Consider the following 19,963-nt stretch of genomic DNA (forward strand, 5'->3'; position numbering starts at 1 on the left):
TCATTTACTATCTATAAACTCCCTCCCCACACATCTCTCAAAGGACAACCACACTACAGTCCTGTGATGTTTGATGTGAAAAGCCAGCTGCTCCGGGGAAGAGAGGATGGATGTTTGTTGTTGTTGTTGTTGTTTTTTTTAAACTCTGCATTTCAGTGGAAGATTGAACATTCTGAAGAGGGATTGGCCACAAACATCTTCGGTTATGCAGTTGCAGTTTTCTCTGTCTGTCTGTCTCTCTCTCTCTCTGCAGTATATATGCAGAGCAGCAGACAGAAAAGGCAAAACACTGACCACAAAATAAGGAGCTGTCAGAGAAGAGTGGGTGGCAACAAAAATGTAAAAGTAATGCAAAGAGGGTAAATAAACAATGACCATGAACGCGAAGATAACAATATATTGGTATCCGTGTTGAAGAATGTTATGGGAAATTGTGGATTATGAGAATAAATATATACATCATAAAACAAACAAACAAAAATGGAGAAAAAAAGGCTCTAAAAACCCAACATGACCTGCATCAGGGGTTTAAAACCTATGAACAACAAAAACGAAACACATTCTTTTAAAAACTGTAATAGTCAATATATAAATATATACGTAAATTAAATTCGAGAAAAATATCATTTCAACAGCTCACATTGCAAGTCCCAAAGAACAGGGAAATAGCATATCCCTGGAGTAAGGGTGAATATTTGTTAAATATTATTTTTAATGTAGACTTTGTGATCCATGTAGTATGATAAATTTATCACTAAGTGGATAATAAATACAGTAAAATAAATAAATTGTCCTCCTTAGTGCTTCCAACACTTACGAGTATAGACCAGTGAACATTGTTTCCTCTGGGTCCCACAGGGATCTTAGCATCTCCCCATGTCAATTAAAGATGCAATGGTTATAGATGAAAACAAAACGGCAAGGTGTTTTTATCTTTTTACTTATCAATTTTACAATTACTACAAAAACAAACTTGTACAGAAATGTAAGCAATAACAATCTCCCCCCAAAGAAACAGAAAAGGAAAAACGTAATTACTGTATTATTTTACTAAAGCCCTCAGCAGAAAAGAAGATCCGACAGAAATAAGGAGAAACTCAAAATGGCATTACCAAATCTAGGATAAACAGCTGGAAGGGAGAGACAAAAATCAATCACATAGCTTTGTCATCTGGAATCTTCAGAATCAGTGACACTATTCTCGTGAATCATTTTATCCAAAAGAAATCTTAGATGTTTAGGTTCAAAGAAGATATGCCTACTGTCTACCATGAAAAATTCTGTCCAAGCACTTTGAAGGATATCTCAAGAAAAAAATCACCAACTCAAGTGAGAACGTCCTGACACATCTGGGAAAACAAATGCCGTCTATTTTGCATCTGTTTGCATACAACATATCCCCTAACCCATAAACATAACTGAGGATAACTTTCAAACAACTACGCCCGGCAGCATGTACGCGCGAATGTGGCCATGCGCAGATCTGTGATAGTATTTTATAACCTGCGCATATCCGGACCCTGAAAAACATGTGCGCATGTATGCTTAAGCATGAATTCGTGCAGTGCACGTATTTAAAAATATATGGTGTATATTTTACGCACGAAAATAAAGTAGGACTTACGTAAAACCCGATTTACACGCGTAAGTCAGCATATTTAAAGCAGATGCGCATGATGAAATTAACCAATTTACCAATTCTTCCTCCACCAATTCGCCCGGTCCTTTTCCATGTCATGAAGACCAGCTTGAACGCCCTCCAGTTCACCCAGGCTTCCCACCAGCCAATATTACACAATAAACAAGTCTGATATCAATCACTCAAGATAATTAGCAGTGTAAAATCACACGAGTGAGTTGTCTTTTAAAATAGCAGCTTCTGCATTAACTGTTGTTTCTGCCCTAGAACATCTCTTTTTAATAGACTTTTATAAAATAGCGATTATACGAGTACAGGCTACTTATGCGCATATATGTTAATTTTTACATGTGTAATTCTTTGAAAATTACCTCCACTTTCTTTTGGCCCGATTTTTAAAAAGGGCCACACGCGCGTCGCGCACATTTTAGAATGGGCCCAGCCACGCGCGTAATCCCTGTTACGCGCCGACGTGCGGGGCCCTGAAAAAGGGGCGGGCCAGGGGGCGTGGTCTGGATGGATAGGGGAAGGGCTGAGGGTGGTCTGGGACAGTGCCATTAGCCGCTGTCCCAGGGAAGCACATGCCGGCAGCCGGCCGGTGTGCGGAGATTACTTCTGCTCCCGGGGAGCAGTAAGTATTAAAATAAAAAAATCAGGGATAGGTAGGGTTAGGTTAGGGGTCGGGGAGGAGAAGGGAAGAGGGTGGGTATAGGAAAGTTCCCTCCCAGTCTGCTCCTTAATTGGAACAGACTGGGAGGGAACTGGGGGAGGCCCAGTTGCAATGTCAGGTGTATTTTGCTAAAATTCCCCACCTGTGCGCGTGAATCCCGGGCTGCCCGCACATGCACGCAGCCATCGGATTTTATAACATGCGTGCGCCGGCTCACACAGGTTATTAAATTGGCCCATCCATGTGCACGCACAGGTCTTAAAATTAACTCCTTTATGTCTAAAGAAAAGTCTTCTCACAGAATCTTTTTCTCAAAAACAAATGAAATCATCAGAGCAGCATCTTCTGTAGAACCCTCATCATCAGAGCAGCTTCTTCTGTAGAACCCTCCAGAAATGCCGTTAAGTCTTCACTGTCCACCGAGTCCCGCGGAGAGTCCATAATTAACAGTGACCCATCTGCACGCTTCTTAAAATGGAAGATGATAAAATCCTTATTCCGAGGGAGTAATGCATCTCTGGGAATTTGAAGTACCTCCTTCAGACACTTCTTAAACAATTTTGATAGGCCAAGAGCATCACATAACGGAAGTTGAAGGTCCTTACATTAAGACGCATCATCCTGTTTTCTAACATCTCCAACTTATGTTGAACCCCATAGCATCTTGTGCTTCAATGGACTGAAAATCTTTCATAGTAAATCACTGAGTTCCCAGGGCCTCTGTCTTCTCGGCATGATCCATCAGTGAGCCTTCAACTCCAGTCATTTATTCCATGCGAATAAGGGCATTAAGCAGTGCTCCCCGATGCAGAGAGACTTGTGTTTGGCCAGAACACTTTTCTTAGTACGGGAAACTTAACTTCTCCCATGCCCATCCAGAATCCTAATGAGTTGGTCACACTTACATTTTAAATTATTCTGGCCAAACCTGCTCTTTACAGACCACAGACAATCAGAGATATAAGATCACAAATCAAACCACTGAAAATACTAACTGAATGTTATCAGCATAAACCTTGAAATTAATCCTGATAAGAAGAGAGAAGTGCACACAATGGGATCAAATAAATGCTAAACAGCATTGAGGAAAGTGCTGATCCATGGGACACTCCCATTAAACAAGGCTTTCATGAGGACTGTTCTGGACCTATGCATACTGTCTGTCTGACAAAAAAGACTGAAACCAGTTCAATATTTAATTTCATATTTCTAGGGGAATCATTACAGGGGAATCATAACAACTGAATGACCCTGATCTAATTGTAGCAATATGAGATTGTGTAATTCTAATAACAGGATCTCAATATTATGATACCTGCAGAATCCACATTGTTGGGTACTTAAGAGATGGTTGACCTCCAGATAGCCTGTAAATTGTTCCATTACAGCTTCCTCTATAATCTTTGCTAAAGTTAATAAATTTGAGATTGGCCTACAATTGACCATATCATCCTTAGCAAGGGTAGCACCCTTCTCAATAGGTGTAACTAAGGCCTTTTTCAATAAATCAATTAGGTAGTCTTCCTCTAATAAGAAGTTTCCAATTTTAGTAATGGTTTTTGGAAGCAGAGGACCTAGCTTTGAAAACCCAAAATGGACATGGGTCCAATGAACAATGATAAGGCTGCAAGGTGGATATAATTTAGAAAACTTTGGTAGTGGGCCATATTCAAAATTCTCCCAGGATGACTCAACCTCAACTATTTGCACAGTAGAGGAGGAGGTTTTTGCCCCTGAAGTAACCACATTCTATAGGCTGTTAAATTTGTCTTCCAGATGGAATGCATACTGTTCCCTGCTAAAAAGATTTAGCACTACCTCCTCCTGCTGGACGAATCAGTTGATTTACTATACCAAACAATTCCTTTGGATGGTTCAACGAAGTCTGCAATCGCAACTAAAGTAACATCATTTCGCCTTGTCTAAAGATAACTTATAATCCTTTCTTGCAGACCCTGCAGATGGATGCTGCCTTCATTTGCGTTCAGCACGTCAAATGTCTTAATTTGGAAGAGAACAATGGCCCGGAGTGTTGACGCTGGGCAACTTTCCTTTCTTGCAAAGGCGCAAGAAACTGAATTGTAGATGTTAGATTAGTAAAAAAGGATTCTACCAGTACAGACACTGAGGTGTCATCTAATATAGATTGTTTAGATACCCACTCAGACTCAAAATCATCCAAATTAATCGGAACCCGAAAAACGTTTTTTGCAGTAGACTCCTAGGCCCTAGTCACTAAACTTTTCGAAACCTTAAAAACAAATTTCATTAAAAAGTGGTCAGACCAGGGGTCAGGATTAAGGGAAACTGCCTTAATCCTGGACTGTATCATCCATTCATCCGGTACTACCAACCAATCTAAAACATTTCCAGCCTTGTGCATAGGAACTTCAATAAATTGGGAAAGCCTCAATGCAGACAAAAGAGTCTCTTGGATAAAAATTAAAATCTCCTAAAAACATAACCTTATCCTACTTTACTACCAAGAAGGTCATAAACTCTTCAGTCAAGTCCTTATGAACCACAGCAAGGGGGCAATGCATTAAGCATAAAACTCAGGAATTAATCCTGAGTACTAGACTCTCACGATCTTGTCCAAAGGAGGAGGGGGAAAGCTGTTTAATACCTAAAGCAGTTCTATAAAAAAAACACCACCACGCCAGCTTTTCTATTATGTTGGAAATAGAAGTATCCTAAGGGAGAAACCTGATTTAAATACTGCAAAATCTGCCTCAAGAGTGCCTGTATGTTGCATACACTTACTCTCACTGTTAAGCATCTTGACTTTTTGTTTGTGGTTTGTTATTTGTTTTTATCTGGAACCGCTGCATTTAGAATTTACATAGTCAGATACTAATATCTCTGTGAGACCCCTGAGCAAACAGATGTTCACTGCTCTAGGCTCCTAAAGTGCTTGTACCAACAAGGGGACAATTCCCCATTATTCCAGGGATATGGTATTTCCCTGTTTTGTTTTGTTTTTCTTTGATCATTACTTTTTAAGATACATACTATAGAGATGTGAGCTATTCAAAGGACTTTTTTTTTTAATTCAACTTGTTTATTAGATTTTCAGAATGCATAAATCAAAAACTTAAGTTAGAACCAAACAAATGACCACATGAACAGCAAATGTACGTGAGAAAAAATGGTTAAGAAGAATACAGATCCATATGATCAAGAGTGTTTAGCCCAAATCCAACCTCATTTATTCAAATTAAAAATTATGGATTAGCTTACCCTGTTCTGGAGAATTTCTCAAGCTGGACAACATCATAAAACATATTTTGTATTCCTTAATTTAATATGGCATTTGCATTTAAAAGAAAACTAGCTCCTAATGCAAGCACCCTCTGCTTTTTCTGAAGAGAAAATTTCCAACTACCCTGCATTGCTTTTGTTACATCAGGCAGTATGGCCGACATTTTACCAAGAAAAAAACTCCTTAAGCCTAAAAAACATTGTTAATATCCAGATCTTTATAAAGGTAGCCAGCAATGTCAGGGAAACGACTTTGAGATTCATGAAAAGGAGTAGATAAATCAACACGCTCAACTAGTTCATCGCCACCAGCTGAAGAACTAGCAACAGGAGCCTGAGTCCTTTCAGTCGGAAAGCTTTAACTGTAGATGGAAAAGCATCCGGAGAAACTTTTAACACATCAGTGTAACATTTCTTAAACATATCTACAGCTGAAACTGACAAAGACCAAGAGAAGTTCAAAAACTTAGCTTGAACCATCTGGAATGGTTCTCTCTATTTTCCATTTTGCGATGCAAAATCTCATCCTCTCTGCCAATGAGGAATTCTGTAGCGCGGTAATTTGAGCTTCTAAAGAACTCATCTTCCTTTCATGTTCTTGAAACAAAGGGCATTTATTTAAATTTCAATATTGACAATTACAATTTATATTCATAGGTTTCAAACCCATGGTGCAGGCATGAAACATGGCCATATCTGGTTTTTAGAGCTCTCTTTCCATATTTTTTTTTTTACCATGGTATATATTTTTATGTTTGATTAAATTCCACTACGAAATAATTTTATGGTCATTGTTTACCCTCTTTGTATTACTTTTACAATTTTTTGTCACTGCTCCTCTCTGACAGTATGAATGCATATACATTTTTTCTAGCTATATTGATTTACATTTTTTTTATTTAAAATGATTTATAGCCTTCATTACTGTTACTACCATTTAACATTTCCATAGTGCAACATCACATACGCAATGCTGTACAAATACACAGAAAAGACAGTCCCTGCTCGATAGAGCTTACAATCTGAGACACACATACAGGACAAGAGACTTAGGGTATTCATAAAGCAAGACAATGGTTAAAAAGAAAATTAGTTAATGAGGCTAAAAGTGGACAATCAGGCCTAAGATTTAAAAGCAGCTTAAAAAAGGTGGGTCTTTAGATGGGATTTTAACACTGTGAGTGTGGGAGCATGACTTACCAGTTCAGGAAGACTATTCCAAGCACACGGCACAACCAAGTCGGGAATTGGCAGCAGAAGAGAAGGGCACAGATAGGAGTGACTTGTCTGATAAGCGGAGTGCACGAGGAGGGGTGTGGGGAGAGGTAGTGAGGAGTTGCAGAGTGAAGGCATTTGTAGGTGAGAAAGGAGCTTCAACTGTATGTGGGAGCTGATAGTGAGCCAATGCAGTGACTTCAGAAGAGGGGTTATGAGTACAGCAACTTTGGTGAAAGATAAGTTGTGCAGCTGAATTTAGGATAGATTGCAGTAGAGAGAGATGGCTTGCCAGAAGACCTGTGGGGAGCAGGTTGCAATAGTGTAAGTGGGAGAGAGAGTGGAGAGGGGTTCTGGTAGTGTGTTCAGAAAAGAAGGAATATAGTTTGGCAATGTTATAAAGAAAGAAATGGCACGTTTTAGAAGAGTTTTAGATATGCGAAGAGAAGGGGAGAGAGGCATTGAAGATGACTCCTAGGTTATGGGCTGATGGGACTGGGAGGATGACTGTTATCCACAGAAACCAAGAAAGGAGGAGGGGGGGGGGGGAAGCTAAAGGGCTGTGTTTTGGCCATGTTGAGTTTAAGGTGGTGGTGCAACATCCGGGCAGCAATGTCAGATAAGCAGGCCGGGATCCGGGTCTGGAAATTATGGTGAAATTTCTGGTGTAGAAAGGTAGATCTGAAAGTCAGCATAAACATTTTATTGAATGCCATGAGTGGAAATCAGAGTATCAAGGGAATTGGTATATAGTGAGATGAGAAAGGGCCCAGGACCAGAACTGTGAGGTACACCAGTGATACTGAAATGACAGTAGAGGAACAACCCCCCAGATTAAACGTTAAAAGTGCAATGGGAGAGGTAAGAAGAGAAACAAGATAGGACAGAGTTCCAAAATCCAAGTGAGGACAGAGTATCAAGGAGTAGGTGGTGATCAACAGTGTCACAAGCAGCAGACAGGTCAAGGAGGATAAGGACAGAGTAAAGACCTTTGGCTTTAGCCATAAACAGGTCATTGGGAACTTTTGGCAAAGGCTGTTTCAGTTGAATGTAGAAAGTGAAAGCCAGAGTGGAATGGATCAAGAATGGCTTGAGATGTAAGAAAGTCAAGACAGCAGCAGTGAACAGAATATTCAAGTAGTTTGAAGAGAGATGTGAGATGGGATGATAGTTGGCAGGACAGGAAGGAATAGTGTGATCACAGCATGTTTAAAGGCAGCAGAACAGTAGCAGTGGAGAGCGATAGAGGATGTGATAGATGGAAGGGATGACCGCAGCGGAGATGGCGCTAAAGAAATGGGTGGGAACAGGGTCCAAGGAACAAGTAATGAGTTTGCAGGGAGAGAAGACGAGCAGTTTCCTCCACTGTGACATCAGGAAAGGAGGAGAGAGTGGTGGAGGCTAGGGGAAGGATAGAGGTAAAGTGGGGGAGAGGCAGGTAAAGGTGACCTGGTTGAGGACTTGCACTACATTTTCTTTTCTATCTGTATATATTTAAATTTATTTATTTAACATGATCCATAGCCTGCATTCTTCCAGTGCTTCGAGGCAGGAAACAGTATCAGTAATATAGTGTCATACACCCTGTGAATAGAGAGATAAGTAGGATTTTGTACCCCAATACTTTCCATTTCTCTCAAACTTTGGGTTCACACTGCCGCTTTTCACCCCTGGTTAGATCCTATCCTCGAGTAGCACAAGCTTTGAGAGCTACTTCGGTGGGAGTCAGAGCTCCATGTGGAAGGCATTCCACAAGGCTCTCATCTGTGCCAAGCAGGCAGTCCCAAGGTTTAGAGATTGTTGCCTTTGAGTGTGCACATGTGAAATAAGCTTTAAAGAGAGTTTAAAGGCAGTCCCAGGGGTTAAATAGATATTTACCTTTCTGGGTGTGCACATGGCCATGGTATTGCATGGCTCAGCAGGAATACGACGAGTGAGGTTATCAAGTTTGCGGATGATACAAAATTATTCAGAGTAGTTAAATCACAAGCAGACTGTGATACATTATAGGAGCACCTTGCGAGACTGGAAGATTGGGCATCCAAATGGCAGATGAAATTTAATGTGGACAAGTGCAAGGTGTTGCATATAGGGAAAAATAACCCTTGCTGTAGTTACACGATGTTAGGTTCCATATTAGGAGCTACCACCCAGGAAAAAGATCTAGGCGTCATAGTGGATAATACTTTAAAATCGTCAGCTCAGTGAGCTGCAGCAGTCAAAAAAGCAAACAGAATGTTAGGAATTATTAGGAAGGGAATGGTTAATAAAACAGAAAATGACATAATGCCTCTGTATCGCTCCATGGTGAGACCGCACACTGAATACTGTGTACAATTCTGGTCGCCACATCTCAAAAAAAGATATAGTTGCGATGGAGAAGGTACAGAGAAGGGCAACCAAAATGATAAAGGGGATGGAACAGCTCCCCTATGAGGGGAGAAGAGATGGCTGAGGGGGGATATGATAGAGGTCTTTAAGATCATGAGAGGTCTTGAACGAGTAGATGAGAATCGGTTATTTACACTTTCGAATAATAGAAGGACTAGGGGGCACTCCATGAAGTTAGCAAGTAGCACATTTAAGACTAATGCACAATAAAGCTCTAGAAGTTGTTGCCAGAGGATATGGTTAGTGCAGTTAGTGTAGCTGGGTTCAAAAAGGTTTGGATAACTTCTTGGAGAAGTCCATTAACTGCTATTAATCAAGTTTACTTAGGGAATAGCCACTGCTATTAATTGCATCAGTAGCATGGAATCTTCTTAGTGTTTGGGTAATTGCCAGGTTCTTGTAGCCTGGTTTGGCCTCTGTTGGAAACAGGATGCTGGGCTTGATGGACCCTTGGTCTGACCCAGCATGGCAATTTCTTATGTTCTTAATACAGACTCCGATTTTATTATTGCTAGCTAAATAAAGCTGCTGATTACAAATGCAGTGGGACAGCATTTCAAAAGCCAGGACTGGTCAAGAGTTTGACTTAGTAGCTCAGAGGAAATGAATTTAAAGAATTAACCACATTTTTTTTTACTGGTCACATCTGTTTCTCCAGCTGTTGGTTCGTGTGTGCGGCTCACCCCATCTCCCGTCCCCACACCTGAAGTCCCACTCAGCCTCTCCGTGCATGGCCCCTGGAGTCGCCACATCCTTCAGCAAACCCTAATGGATGAAGGATTGCGATTGGCTAGGCTGGTGTCGCATGACCGCTTGGGGCGCCTAAGCCCCTGCAAGCCTCAGATCTCAGGTGAGCCAGGAAACTGGATTATATACAGTTGCATATGGTGTTTTCACCGTTCACAGGGGCTAATCAGCAAAGATCCAACAGCCAGTGGGAACTAGGGATGTGAATCGTTTTTTGACGTTTTAAAAAATCGTCTGATATTTTTTAAATCGTCAAAAATCGTTAGAGTGCGCGCAATTCCCCCGATTTATTGTGAAAAATCGTAAATCGGGGATTTGGGGGGAGGGCGGGAAAACCGGCACACCAAAACAAACCCTTACCTTCCCCCACCCTCCCGAACCCCCCCAAAACATTTTATGAGTACCTGGTGGTCCAGTGGAAGCCCCGGGACCGATCTCCCGCTCTCGGGCCACCGGCGCCATTTTGATGCCACTAATAAAAATGGCGCCGATGGCCCGATTAAAAAAAAACAACCCACCGACCCTTTAAAAATCGACCCCTTAGCTTCCCCCACCCTCCCGACCCCCCCCAAAACATTTTAAAATTACCTGGTGGTCCAGTGGGGGCGCGGGGAGCAATCTCCCGCTCTCAGGCCATCGACTGCCACTAATAAAAATGGCGCCGATGGCCCTTTGCCCTTATCATGTGACAGGGTATGCGTGCCATTGGCCGGCCCCTGTCACATGGTAGGAGCACTGGATGGCAGGCCATGGCCCACGCCATTTTTAAAGATGGCGCCGGCTATCCAGTGCTCCTACCATGTGACAGGGGCCAGCCAATGGCACGCATACCCTGTCACATGATAAGGGCAAAGGGCCATCGGCGCCATTTTTATTTGTGGCAGTCGATGGCCTGAGAGCGGGAGATTGCTCCCCGCGCCCCCACTGGACTACCAGGTAATTTTAAAAACTTTTTGGGGGGTCGGTTTTTAAGGGTCGGGATGGGTTTTTTGTTTATCGGATCGAGCGCAGCCGATAAACAAAAACCCAGTCAGGCCAGACAATAAAAATTTTAAGATTTGAATCGGAACCGGAACCGATCAGATTCCGGTTCCGATTCACATCTCTAGTGGGAACTGGATTGATGGAGCAAGGACCCAGGGATCACAGTCTCAAGGAGAACCTTTAGACAGAAGTACCTGGAGATGGTCTCTGTTCCCTGAAGTGTGTAATAAGTAATAATGTGATCATTAAAACTGTACACTGAAATTGTGTGGTTTAATGGGCACACTAAATTTTTTTTAAGCACCCATTGCAGTAAACTAATGGTCTGCTAATACATCATAAGTTAAAACATGCATGTAAAGAAAATGCTTAGCATGATAAAAACATGATCTTTGATGATAAACCATGTTTTCGGTGCAGAAAGCATTTTTATGCGTATAAATCATAATTTCTATGTATAACATCCCGACTACAGGTTTGGGCACTGGAACTCCAGCTTGTGCCTATAGACTAACATTAGCTCTGGAAACCTTACTCCATCTCGGACTAGGAGTTAAATTTCCAGTGCTAAGAAAATACAAGGTAAGCCAGCGCACCCCTCTGCACTGGGGGGGGGGGGGGGGGGGGGTAAGAGCTAATGCCATCATTAGGATTTGCATATGTTTGTGGGCAAAGCTCCTAGCTGCATCGGGAGTAAAGAATGCACAAACAAAATGTGCACACAACTGAGGGTTAAATGGTGCAATCTGCTGAGCAAACCTCATTACATTAGTCCCAATGTGAGATGAAAGGGATAAAAGTGCCTGGGAATATTTATTCCCTGCTTTGTGTGATACAGTGAGATAGAAGGGATAGGAATGCCTGGGGTTGGTCTTTATTCCCTGCAGCCTGTGATACAGTGAGATAGAAGGGATAGGAATGCCTGGGGTTAGTCTTTATTCCCTGCAGTGTGTGATACAGTGAGACAGAAGGGATAGAAATACCAAGGAATGGTCTTTATTCCCTGCAGCCTGTGATACAGTGAGATAGAAGGGATAGGAATGCCTGGGGTTGGTCTTTATTCCCTGCAGCCTGTGATACAGTGAGATAGAAGGGATAGGAATGCCTGGGGTTGGTCTTTATTCCCTGCAGTGTGTGATACAGTGAGACAGAAGGGATAGAAATACCAAGGAATGGTCTTTATTCCCTGCAGCCTGTGATACAGTGAGATAGAAGGGATAGGAATGCCTGGGGTTGGTCTTTATTCCCTGCAGCCTGTGATACAGTGAGATAGAAGGGATAGGAATGCCTGGGGTTGGTCTTTATTCCCTGCAGTGTGTGATACAGTGAGACAGAAGGGATAGAAATACCAAGGAATGGTCTTTATTCCCTGCAGCCTGTGATACAGTGAGATAGAAGGGATAGGAATGCCTGGGGTTGGTCTTTATTCCCTGCAGTGTGTGATACAGTGAGACAGAAGGGATAGAAATACCAAGGAATGGTCTTTATTCCCTGCAGCCTGTGATACAGTGAGATAGAAGGGATAGGAATGCCTGGGGATGGTCTTTATTCCCTGCAGTGTGTGATACAGTGAGAAAGAAGGGATAGAAATGCCTGGGGGTTTTTTGCGGATGACACTAAGATCTGCAACAGAGTGGACACGCCGGAAGGAGTGGAGAGAGTGAGACAGGATCTACAGAAACTGGAAGAGTGGTCGAAGATATGGCAGCTGAGATTCAATGCCAAGAAGTGAGGAGTCATGCATATGGGGTGTGGAAATCCGAAAGAACTGTATTCGATGGGGGGAGAAGGGCTGATGTGCACAGAACAAGAGAGAGACCTGGGGCTGATAGTGTCTAACGATCTGAAGTCGGCGAAACAATGTGAAAAGGTGATAGCTAAAGCCAGAAGAATGCTGGGCTGCATAGAGAGAGGAATATAGAGTAAGAAAAGGGAAGTGATTATCCCCTTGTACAGGTCCTTGGTGAGGCCTCACCTGGAGTACTGTGCTCAGTTCTGGAGACCGTATCTCCGAAGGGACAGAGACAAGATGGAGTCAGGACAGAGAAGGGCGACCAAAAAGGTGGAGGGTCTTCATCAAATGACTTATGAGGGGAGATTGAAGAATCTAAATATGTACACCCTGGAGGAAAGGAGGAGCAGAGGTGATATGATACAGACTTTCAGATACTTGAAAGGTTTTAATGATCCAAAGATGACAAACCTTTTCTGTTGCAAAAAAATCAGCAGAACCAGGGGTCACGATTTAAAACTCCAGGGAGGAAGACTCAGAACCAATGTCAGGAAGTATTTCTTCACGGAGAGGGTGGTGGATGCCTGGAATGCCCTTCTGGAAGAAGTGGTGAAGACCAGAACTGTGAAGGATTTCAAAGAAGCCGTGGGATAAACATCTTGGATCCATAAAGTATAGAGGATGTGAATGAAGTGAAGAGGAATGGGGGCGGCTTGCGGGAATGACGGCTACTACCTGGAGATTAATTTCCTAATTAAATAAATATACACACGGTTAATGCAACTCCAATATTGCTCTATGCTTCAACGGCAAGAGGAAATAGAAAAAAAAAAAGGATTTGCATCCACAAAAAAGCAGGGGAGTAGCTTGCTTGATACAGCGGTTACTACCCCAAACCAAATTAGCCTGATACTTCACTCTCAATGATATCCAGCATAGTTCTCTGCTTCAACGGCAGGGGGAATGATGAAAAGATCTTTGCTTCAACGGCAGGGGGAATGAAGTAAAGATGATTTATATTCGGACAACAACCAACAAGGACTGAGTTGCACAGGCTGGATAAACATGAGTGGGAGTAGCTTGCTATGACGGCGGTTACTACCCCTAAACAGTTAGCTAGATACTTCATTTAGATGCAGCTCCAGCGCTGCTAACTACATCAATGGCAGGGGTGGAAGGGAAATAGAACAAAAAGTCACTTACAAGGGACAAGAGAAACAGATAAGTATGGGGGAGAAAAAAAGAAAAAAAAGTGAAAGCTTGCTGGGCAGACTGGATGGACCGTTTGGTCGTCTTCTGCCGTCATTTCTATGTTTCCTTGCAGTGTGTGATGCAGGAAAATGTCAGTCGCTACTGTATCCTGCTGGTGATTGATCTAGTAGGGAGAATAGTTCTCACGTCTTCTCATGTCTTATAGTGAAAGGTGGTGTGTTTTTTCATTGCGGAAGAGCAGTGAATGCATGATGACATGTTCTCTTTGCTCAGCGTAGGTGGGCAGGAGGTCGTGGGGGTCTTTCTTTAACAAATAAATGATTTTGGTAGGAGTTGTGGGGGAGGATGGGTGTTTCCCGTGTCTGGCTCAGATGAGCAGGGAGTTTTTTCTGTGACGCTAATCGGGCTTCCCAGTGTGTGTGGGTGTGCTATTGCTTGAAATCCTACGCCTCCCCCCTTTTGTTGTTTTTGTAAGGCTTTTAGTCATTTCTCCTGGACTTCTTACTGCGAAGACCAGTTCAACTAACAGACCATGCTCCAGTGGTTTGGGATGATCAGACTAGGTTGCAGCTTTGAAGAGAGCAGGTTTCAGGAGGGGGAAATGGCAGGGGTTTTATTGTTTTGTTTTGTTTTTTTACTAATTTAAGCAAATGCTGCCACTTTAACCACAAAATGAAAGTGTTCAGGGTGTGAGATGAGGAGCATTTTAACCCATTATGTCCCAGTGTCCTATTTAGAGGATAGCTTCTTAATTTGGGACATAATGGGTTAAGCAAGGAAAAAGAGGAAAATCAGCAGGTACAAAGTGCATTAGTTCAGTGCAGGAATTTCCCTCTTTGGAGGAAAAAAAGGGAACGACTGCCCTCAAGTTATGCAGTGCCTTATAAAACGTCTTCCCATCCTTATACAGTTTTCAGATTCTGCTGGCTAACAAATACAAACCAAGACGCCTTAAATTAGGAGCTGCTTTCACTGATCTAGACAGCATACTCCGCTCCAGGGGAAAGCAACTCCAGTCCTCGGGTGCTGGAAGTCACCAATAAATGCTCAGGAGGTGCGTTTGCGTGTAATGGAGGCAGCGCATGCCTGCGTCGGGTCTTCAGGAAATGACACAACCGATGGCCATGCAAGGTCTAGTGCAGTTTGTATACGCAGGCAGATGTTTTCGGAGCAGTGCAGCAGTGATTCTCAATAGTGAGACTGCAACCAGTGCCCTGCTATCTTTTGCATGGATCGATAATTATTTATTTAAGGTAAGTAGAAAAACATTTTTGGGGGGTAATCATTAAAAAAAAAAAAAAGACTGTGTAGGTTGGGTTTTGAATTGACCCAGTAAATGATTGAGCGAGGCCCTGCCTTCTCTGGCACTGCTTGTGGCCCATTCCAAGGCGAGAGGCAGCAGATTAGATCTTTTGTGCATATTTTCTGATACGGTGCTCATAAAATATCAGGTGAACAATATTATGTGAGCACGTCTGTTCATGTGGGAAAAAGAATTTACATGGAAATTTCTATTTGATTTGATTCCTGTTTGGTTTTTCATTTTTATCTTGAAAACTCAACCGGCTTGCAGCACTCGAGAACCAGAATTGCCTACATTTTCATCCTGAAAGAATAATTAATTATAGACATGCTCCAAAAGTAATTAAGAGTAAAAAAAGCAAACACTCTTGCTTGTGAAGGTCTGGGATTCAATACTTGGTGGAAGCCCCTTCTGCAGCAGTGATTCGGGTCTCCCAGCTGCACAGCGGGATGGCAGTTTTTGCCCACTCCTCTTGGCAGAAGAGTTTACGCTCTATCGAGTTGCCTGGGGATGGTCTGAGAACTGTAGTCTTCCGGTTTTGCCACAGATTTGTATTGGATTCAGGTCTGGGCTTTGGGCAGCTCGAGGACATTCCCTTTCTTATGCTTTGTGCTTAGGCTCAGTGCCCTGCTGAAAGGTGAATCTCCTCCCCACTCCTATGTCTGTGGCACCCTGGATCAGGATTCCTCTGGGATCTGCCTGTACTTATCCATCCCTCAAATCTTCACAAGCATCCCCCCCCCCCCCCCCCAATAATGCTGCCACCATGCTTTACTGTTGGGATGCTGTTAGCAGGGCGATGTGCTACGTTGCTTTTATGCCACACGTACCGCTTAGTGCGGAGGCCAAAACTGTCCACTTTTGTCACCACAAAACCTTCTCCCACATGCGCTGTGTGTCCCCTAAGTGTTTCTTTGTAAACGCTATGCAGCACATCCTATGGCTTTTCTTCCGCAGTGACTTCCTTCTTGCCCCCCTTTCATACAGACCATGTTTGTGGAGTAATCTTGAAATTGTTAGCAGGCAACATTTTTTTCCAGCCTCAGCCAGAGACCTCTGGAGTTATTTTTAAGTAATCTTAGGCCTCACCGTGACCTTCTGCAGCAGATTCCTTAACCCACAGTGTCTGACTTGGAGAGAAGGCCTGATCATGGCCGTATATTGGTGGTGTTGCACTGTTTCCATTTTACATTGATAGTGCCCCAAGGGATATTCAAACACATTAAAATTGAATACCATTGTCCCCAAGTTCTTTCAGCAGCTCCTTGTTTTGCATGCTTTGACTTTGCTTCAGATTCATCTTATACAAGAGAAACAGCTTAATTCTTCACCCAGGAGTAATTGAATTAAATAGAGCCACTGTGACTGGATAAAGATTGGCTCTATTTAATTTATTATGAGCCTTGTCAATGCAATTTTATGAACTGGAGCTAATTTGGATTTGCCCTGACAAAGGGTGCAAAGACTTATGCAATCAAGACTTTTTATTTGTATTCTAATTACTTTTGAAATATTTCTATAATTGTTCTTTCATGATGAAAGGGTAGAGTTCAGATGAGTGAAACAAACTCCTAATTTAATGCAGAATATGAAAAATGGTACAAGGCCCTGTCGCTCTGGCCTCCATTCTGCAAATCTCTGGAGCCGCAGAAGTGGATAAATGTTTGCCCCTGTGGCATACTCATTCTGACCACCTTGGAATTTTGCAGAATAGAATTATGCATCCTTTTCTTATCTTGTAATATTATATTTCCTAGTGTGCAGACAGATGGACCGAGGACCAGTGGGTTTATGCTCCCCTGCCAGCAGATGGAGACTAAGCAAGCTGATGTCACAGTATGTATAACCCTGCAGTGACACTTACCTGCCAGATTCTTCATCTCCAGCAGGATGTGCATCTCCCTATGGGGATTGCTTTGAACTTTTTGAAAGGAGAAATTTGAAATTATAAATTCAGGAAACAAAAGCCTCCCTCTCCAGCAGTGATATTTAAAGATCCCTCCCCCAGTTGTGAATTCCTGAGGCGATTTCTGTGGTTCCTCAAAGGAGTGTCTTGGGTCCAGTAGTTGGGTTTCCCGGCATGGACTTAGCTGCTAGATCAGCCGAAAGGCAGCAGGTGCAGGAGGCTGAGCACGGCGGTGCCAGCAGATGCCTTCTCCCCTCGTCGCTGGAGACCATCTCAGTACTCAGCCGGTAAGCGGTGAGCTCAGGTAAGGTTTAAAAAAAAAAAAAAAAAAGACAGTTTTACCTGAATCAGAGACAGAGGGATTTCAGGACTTCCTCCGGTCTCCATTCTCCGTGCGCCATACCGATGTTCATTTCCGTTCCCATTGGGGTTGGAGAACTGGGCGGCCTGGCAGGTTGAGCAATCCCCGGTGGGCTAGGCCCTACCCTTAAGCTTTTTTGTTTCAAGCTGCGTGGTAGGCTGCGGTGGCCTTTTTCACACACTCTTGTGTGTGTTCTGCTGCCCTCTATAGGCCATCTGTGTGCGCAGTGTGTCAGCTCTACGCAGGCGTTGTGTGCTCAGTTTTTGGGCACCCTTTTTACGTGTGCAAACTTTTTTATATGCTTAACTTGGCGCACAGGTTGTGCGTGCACCTTGCCGTGCCTTCTTCTAGGTGCTTATTTTTTGGGTGCATTTCATTTTTGAGTGCGAGCTGTTATGACGCACGCTTACTACATACAGTAATGGCACTGGTAAGCAAGAAGCCTAAGCATCTTCCTATTTGTGTTGCCTGTCATATTAGGGCTTCTTAGCATGACCTGGCTTCTAATGTGTGTCAGCGCTGTTCAGACACTCAGGGAGAGTTGTCTTCCTCGGATTTTGCAAGCCTGGCTCTTCCCATTCTGATGATGGGTTGATCACAGCCTTGAATGGTGGGGGGACACCAGATCTTGGTTCTCCCTTGACTGGCTCCTCTGCTGGTGAGGGCAGTTCTACGGGACCAGCCCCAGTTTCTTCTGGGCTTGGTCTGGACCCGATTGCTTTTTCTTGGGTGGAATTTTTTCAAGGATTACAAGCGTTTCTTCAGGCGCGGTCCTCCGCTTCACCTCAGCAGGTGGTTCCTCCCTTTTCCAGTCCTATGCTTAAGTGCTGGAGCTCACCTCGGCTCCCTGTGGGTGTTCCTGACAGGAATACGGATGGCACTGATGATGAGGTTGATCTTGATGCCCTGGAAGATGGGGAAATTCCTCCAGGTCTGGAACTGAATCGAACCATGTTATGGTTCTTTCATAGAGATGAACTGCTGGCCCTGATTTCCCAGATCATGAAATAGCTGGGTGTTCCTAGTTCAGATGCTATGTTAGAGCTGAGGAAGAATCCCATTTTGGTTTCCTTACTTAAAACCTCTTGTTTTTTCCCTGTGATGGATGCCATCCAGGAATCGATTGATCTGGAATGGGATTCCCCAGAGGCAAATTTTAAAGGGGGTCAGACATCGAAAGGCCTGTACCCCCTGGATCCAGCTTTGAGAGAGCATTTGCGTTTTCCCAAAGTGAATGCTTTGGTAAGTGCCCATGTCTAAGCGGATGACTATCCTTGTAGAGGGAGGAATGGCCTTGAAGGATGTACATGATAGAAGGATTGAGACTATTCTTAAGCAAGCCTTTGAGGCAGTGGCGATGAGTTTACAGATTGCCTCCTGTTGTGCCCTAGTGGCGAGATCTTGTCTGCTTCTCTCTCAGGAGGTTGATGAGTCTGGAGGGAATTCCAGGGCGTTTATGGAACCTGCTGCTGCCTTTTTAGCTGACGCAGGCTGTGATTTAGTCTGGACCTCGGCTAGAGGAGTAGCTTCGGTAATAGCGTTCAGGCGTCAACTCTGGTTGTGAAATTGGTCAGCTGACACAGCTTCCAAAGCCAGTGTTACCAAGATGCCCTTTAAAGGCTCGCTCTTATTTGGGAGCGAGTTGGAGAAACTGGCCAGTAAGTGGGGTGAGTCTCCGGTGCCTCAGTTGCCAGAGGATAAGAAACACTTAGTGCCCCTTTAGTATGAGGGGTCATTTCCTGGGTTCTCAAAAAAGATATAATTGCGATGGAGAAGGTACAGAGAAGGGCTACCAAAATGATAAGGGGAATGGAACAACTCCCCTATGAGGAAAGACTAAAGAGGTTAGGACTTTTCAGCTTGGAGAAGAGACGACTGAGGGGGATATGATAGAGGTGTTTAAAATCATGAGAGGTCTAGAACGGGTAGATGTGAATCTGTTATTTACTCTTTCGGATAGTAGAAAGAGTAGGGGGCACTCCATGAAGTTAGCATGGGGCACATTTAAAACTAATCGGAGAAAGTTCTTTTTTACTCAACGCACAATTAAACTCTGGAATTTGTTGCCAGAGGATGTGGTTAGTGCAGTTAGTATAGCTGTGTTTAAAAAAGGATTGGATAAGTTCTTGGAGGAGAAGTCCATTACCTGCTATTAAGTTCACTTAGAGAATAGCCACTGCCATTAGTAATGGTTACATGGAATAGACTTAGTTTTTGGGTACTTGCCAGGTTCTTATGGACCATAAATCACCAGGAAGCCCAGGTGATATGGCTGGCATGCTTGCAGTTCAGCCACAGGCTGTGGAATCAAGCAGTTCGCATGATGTCAGACAACCCGACAACAGTGGCCTATATCAGTCAACAGGGAGGAACCAAGAGCCAGCAAGTATCACAGGAAATAGACCAGCTGATGGAATGGGCGAAAGGTCATCTGCAGATGGTCTCGGCCTCTCGCACTGCAGGAAAAGACAATGTAAGAGCGGACTTTCTCAGCAGGGAGAGTCTGGACCTAGGAGTGTGGGCGTTTCCTGCTAATTGTGGA

General features: G+C 43.4%; 1 protein-coding gene across 2 annotated transcripts in view; it reads left to right on the forward strand.

Moving 5' to 3' along the window:
• Window positions 1–19,963, forward strand: part of NAB2 (NGFI-A binding protein 2) — a 51,185-nt gene that overhangs the window by 26,684 nt on the left and 4,538 nt on the right. For both annotated transcript variants that reach the window (XM_029594876.1, XM_029594878.1), the window contains exon 6: window positions 9,835–10,026. In XM_029594876.1, the coding sequence (XP_029450736.1) occupies window positions 9,835–10,026 (192 nt within the window). The remainder of the gene's footprint in view (window positions 1–9,834; window positions 10,027–19,963) is intronic.

The sequence above is a fragment of the Rhinatrema bivittatum genome, chromosome 3, assembly GCF_901001135.1.
Source record: "Rhinatrema bivittatum chromosome 3, aRhiBiv1.1, whole genome shotgun sequence".
In the NCBI taxonomy this organism is placed as follows: Eukaryota; Metazoa; Chordata; class Amphibia; order Gymnophiona; family Rhinatrematidae; genus Rhinatrema; species Rhinatrema bivittatum.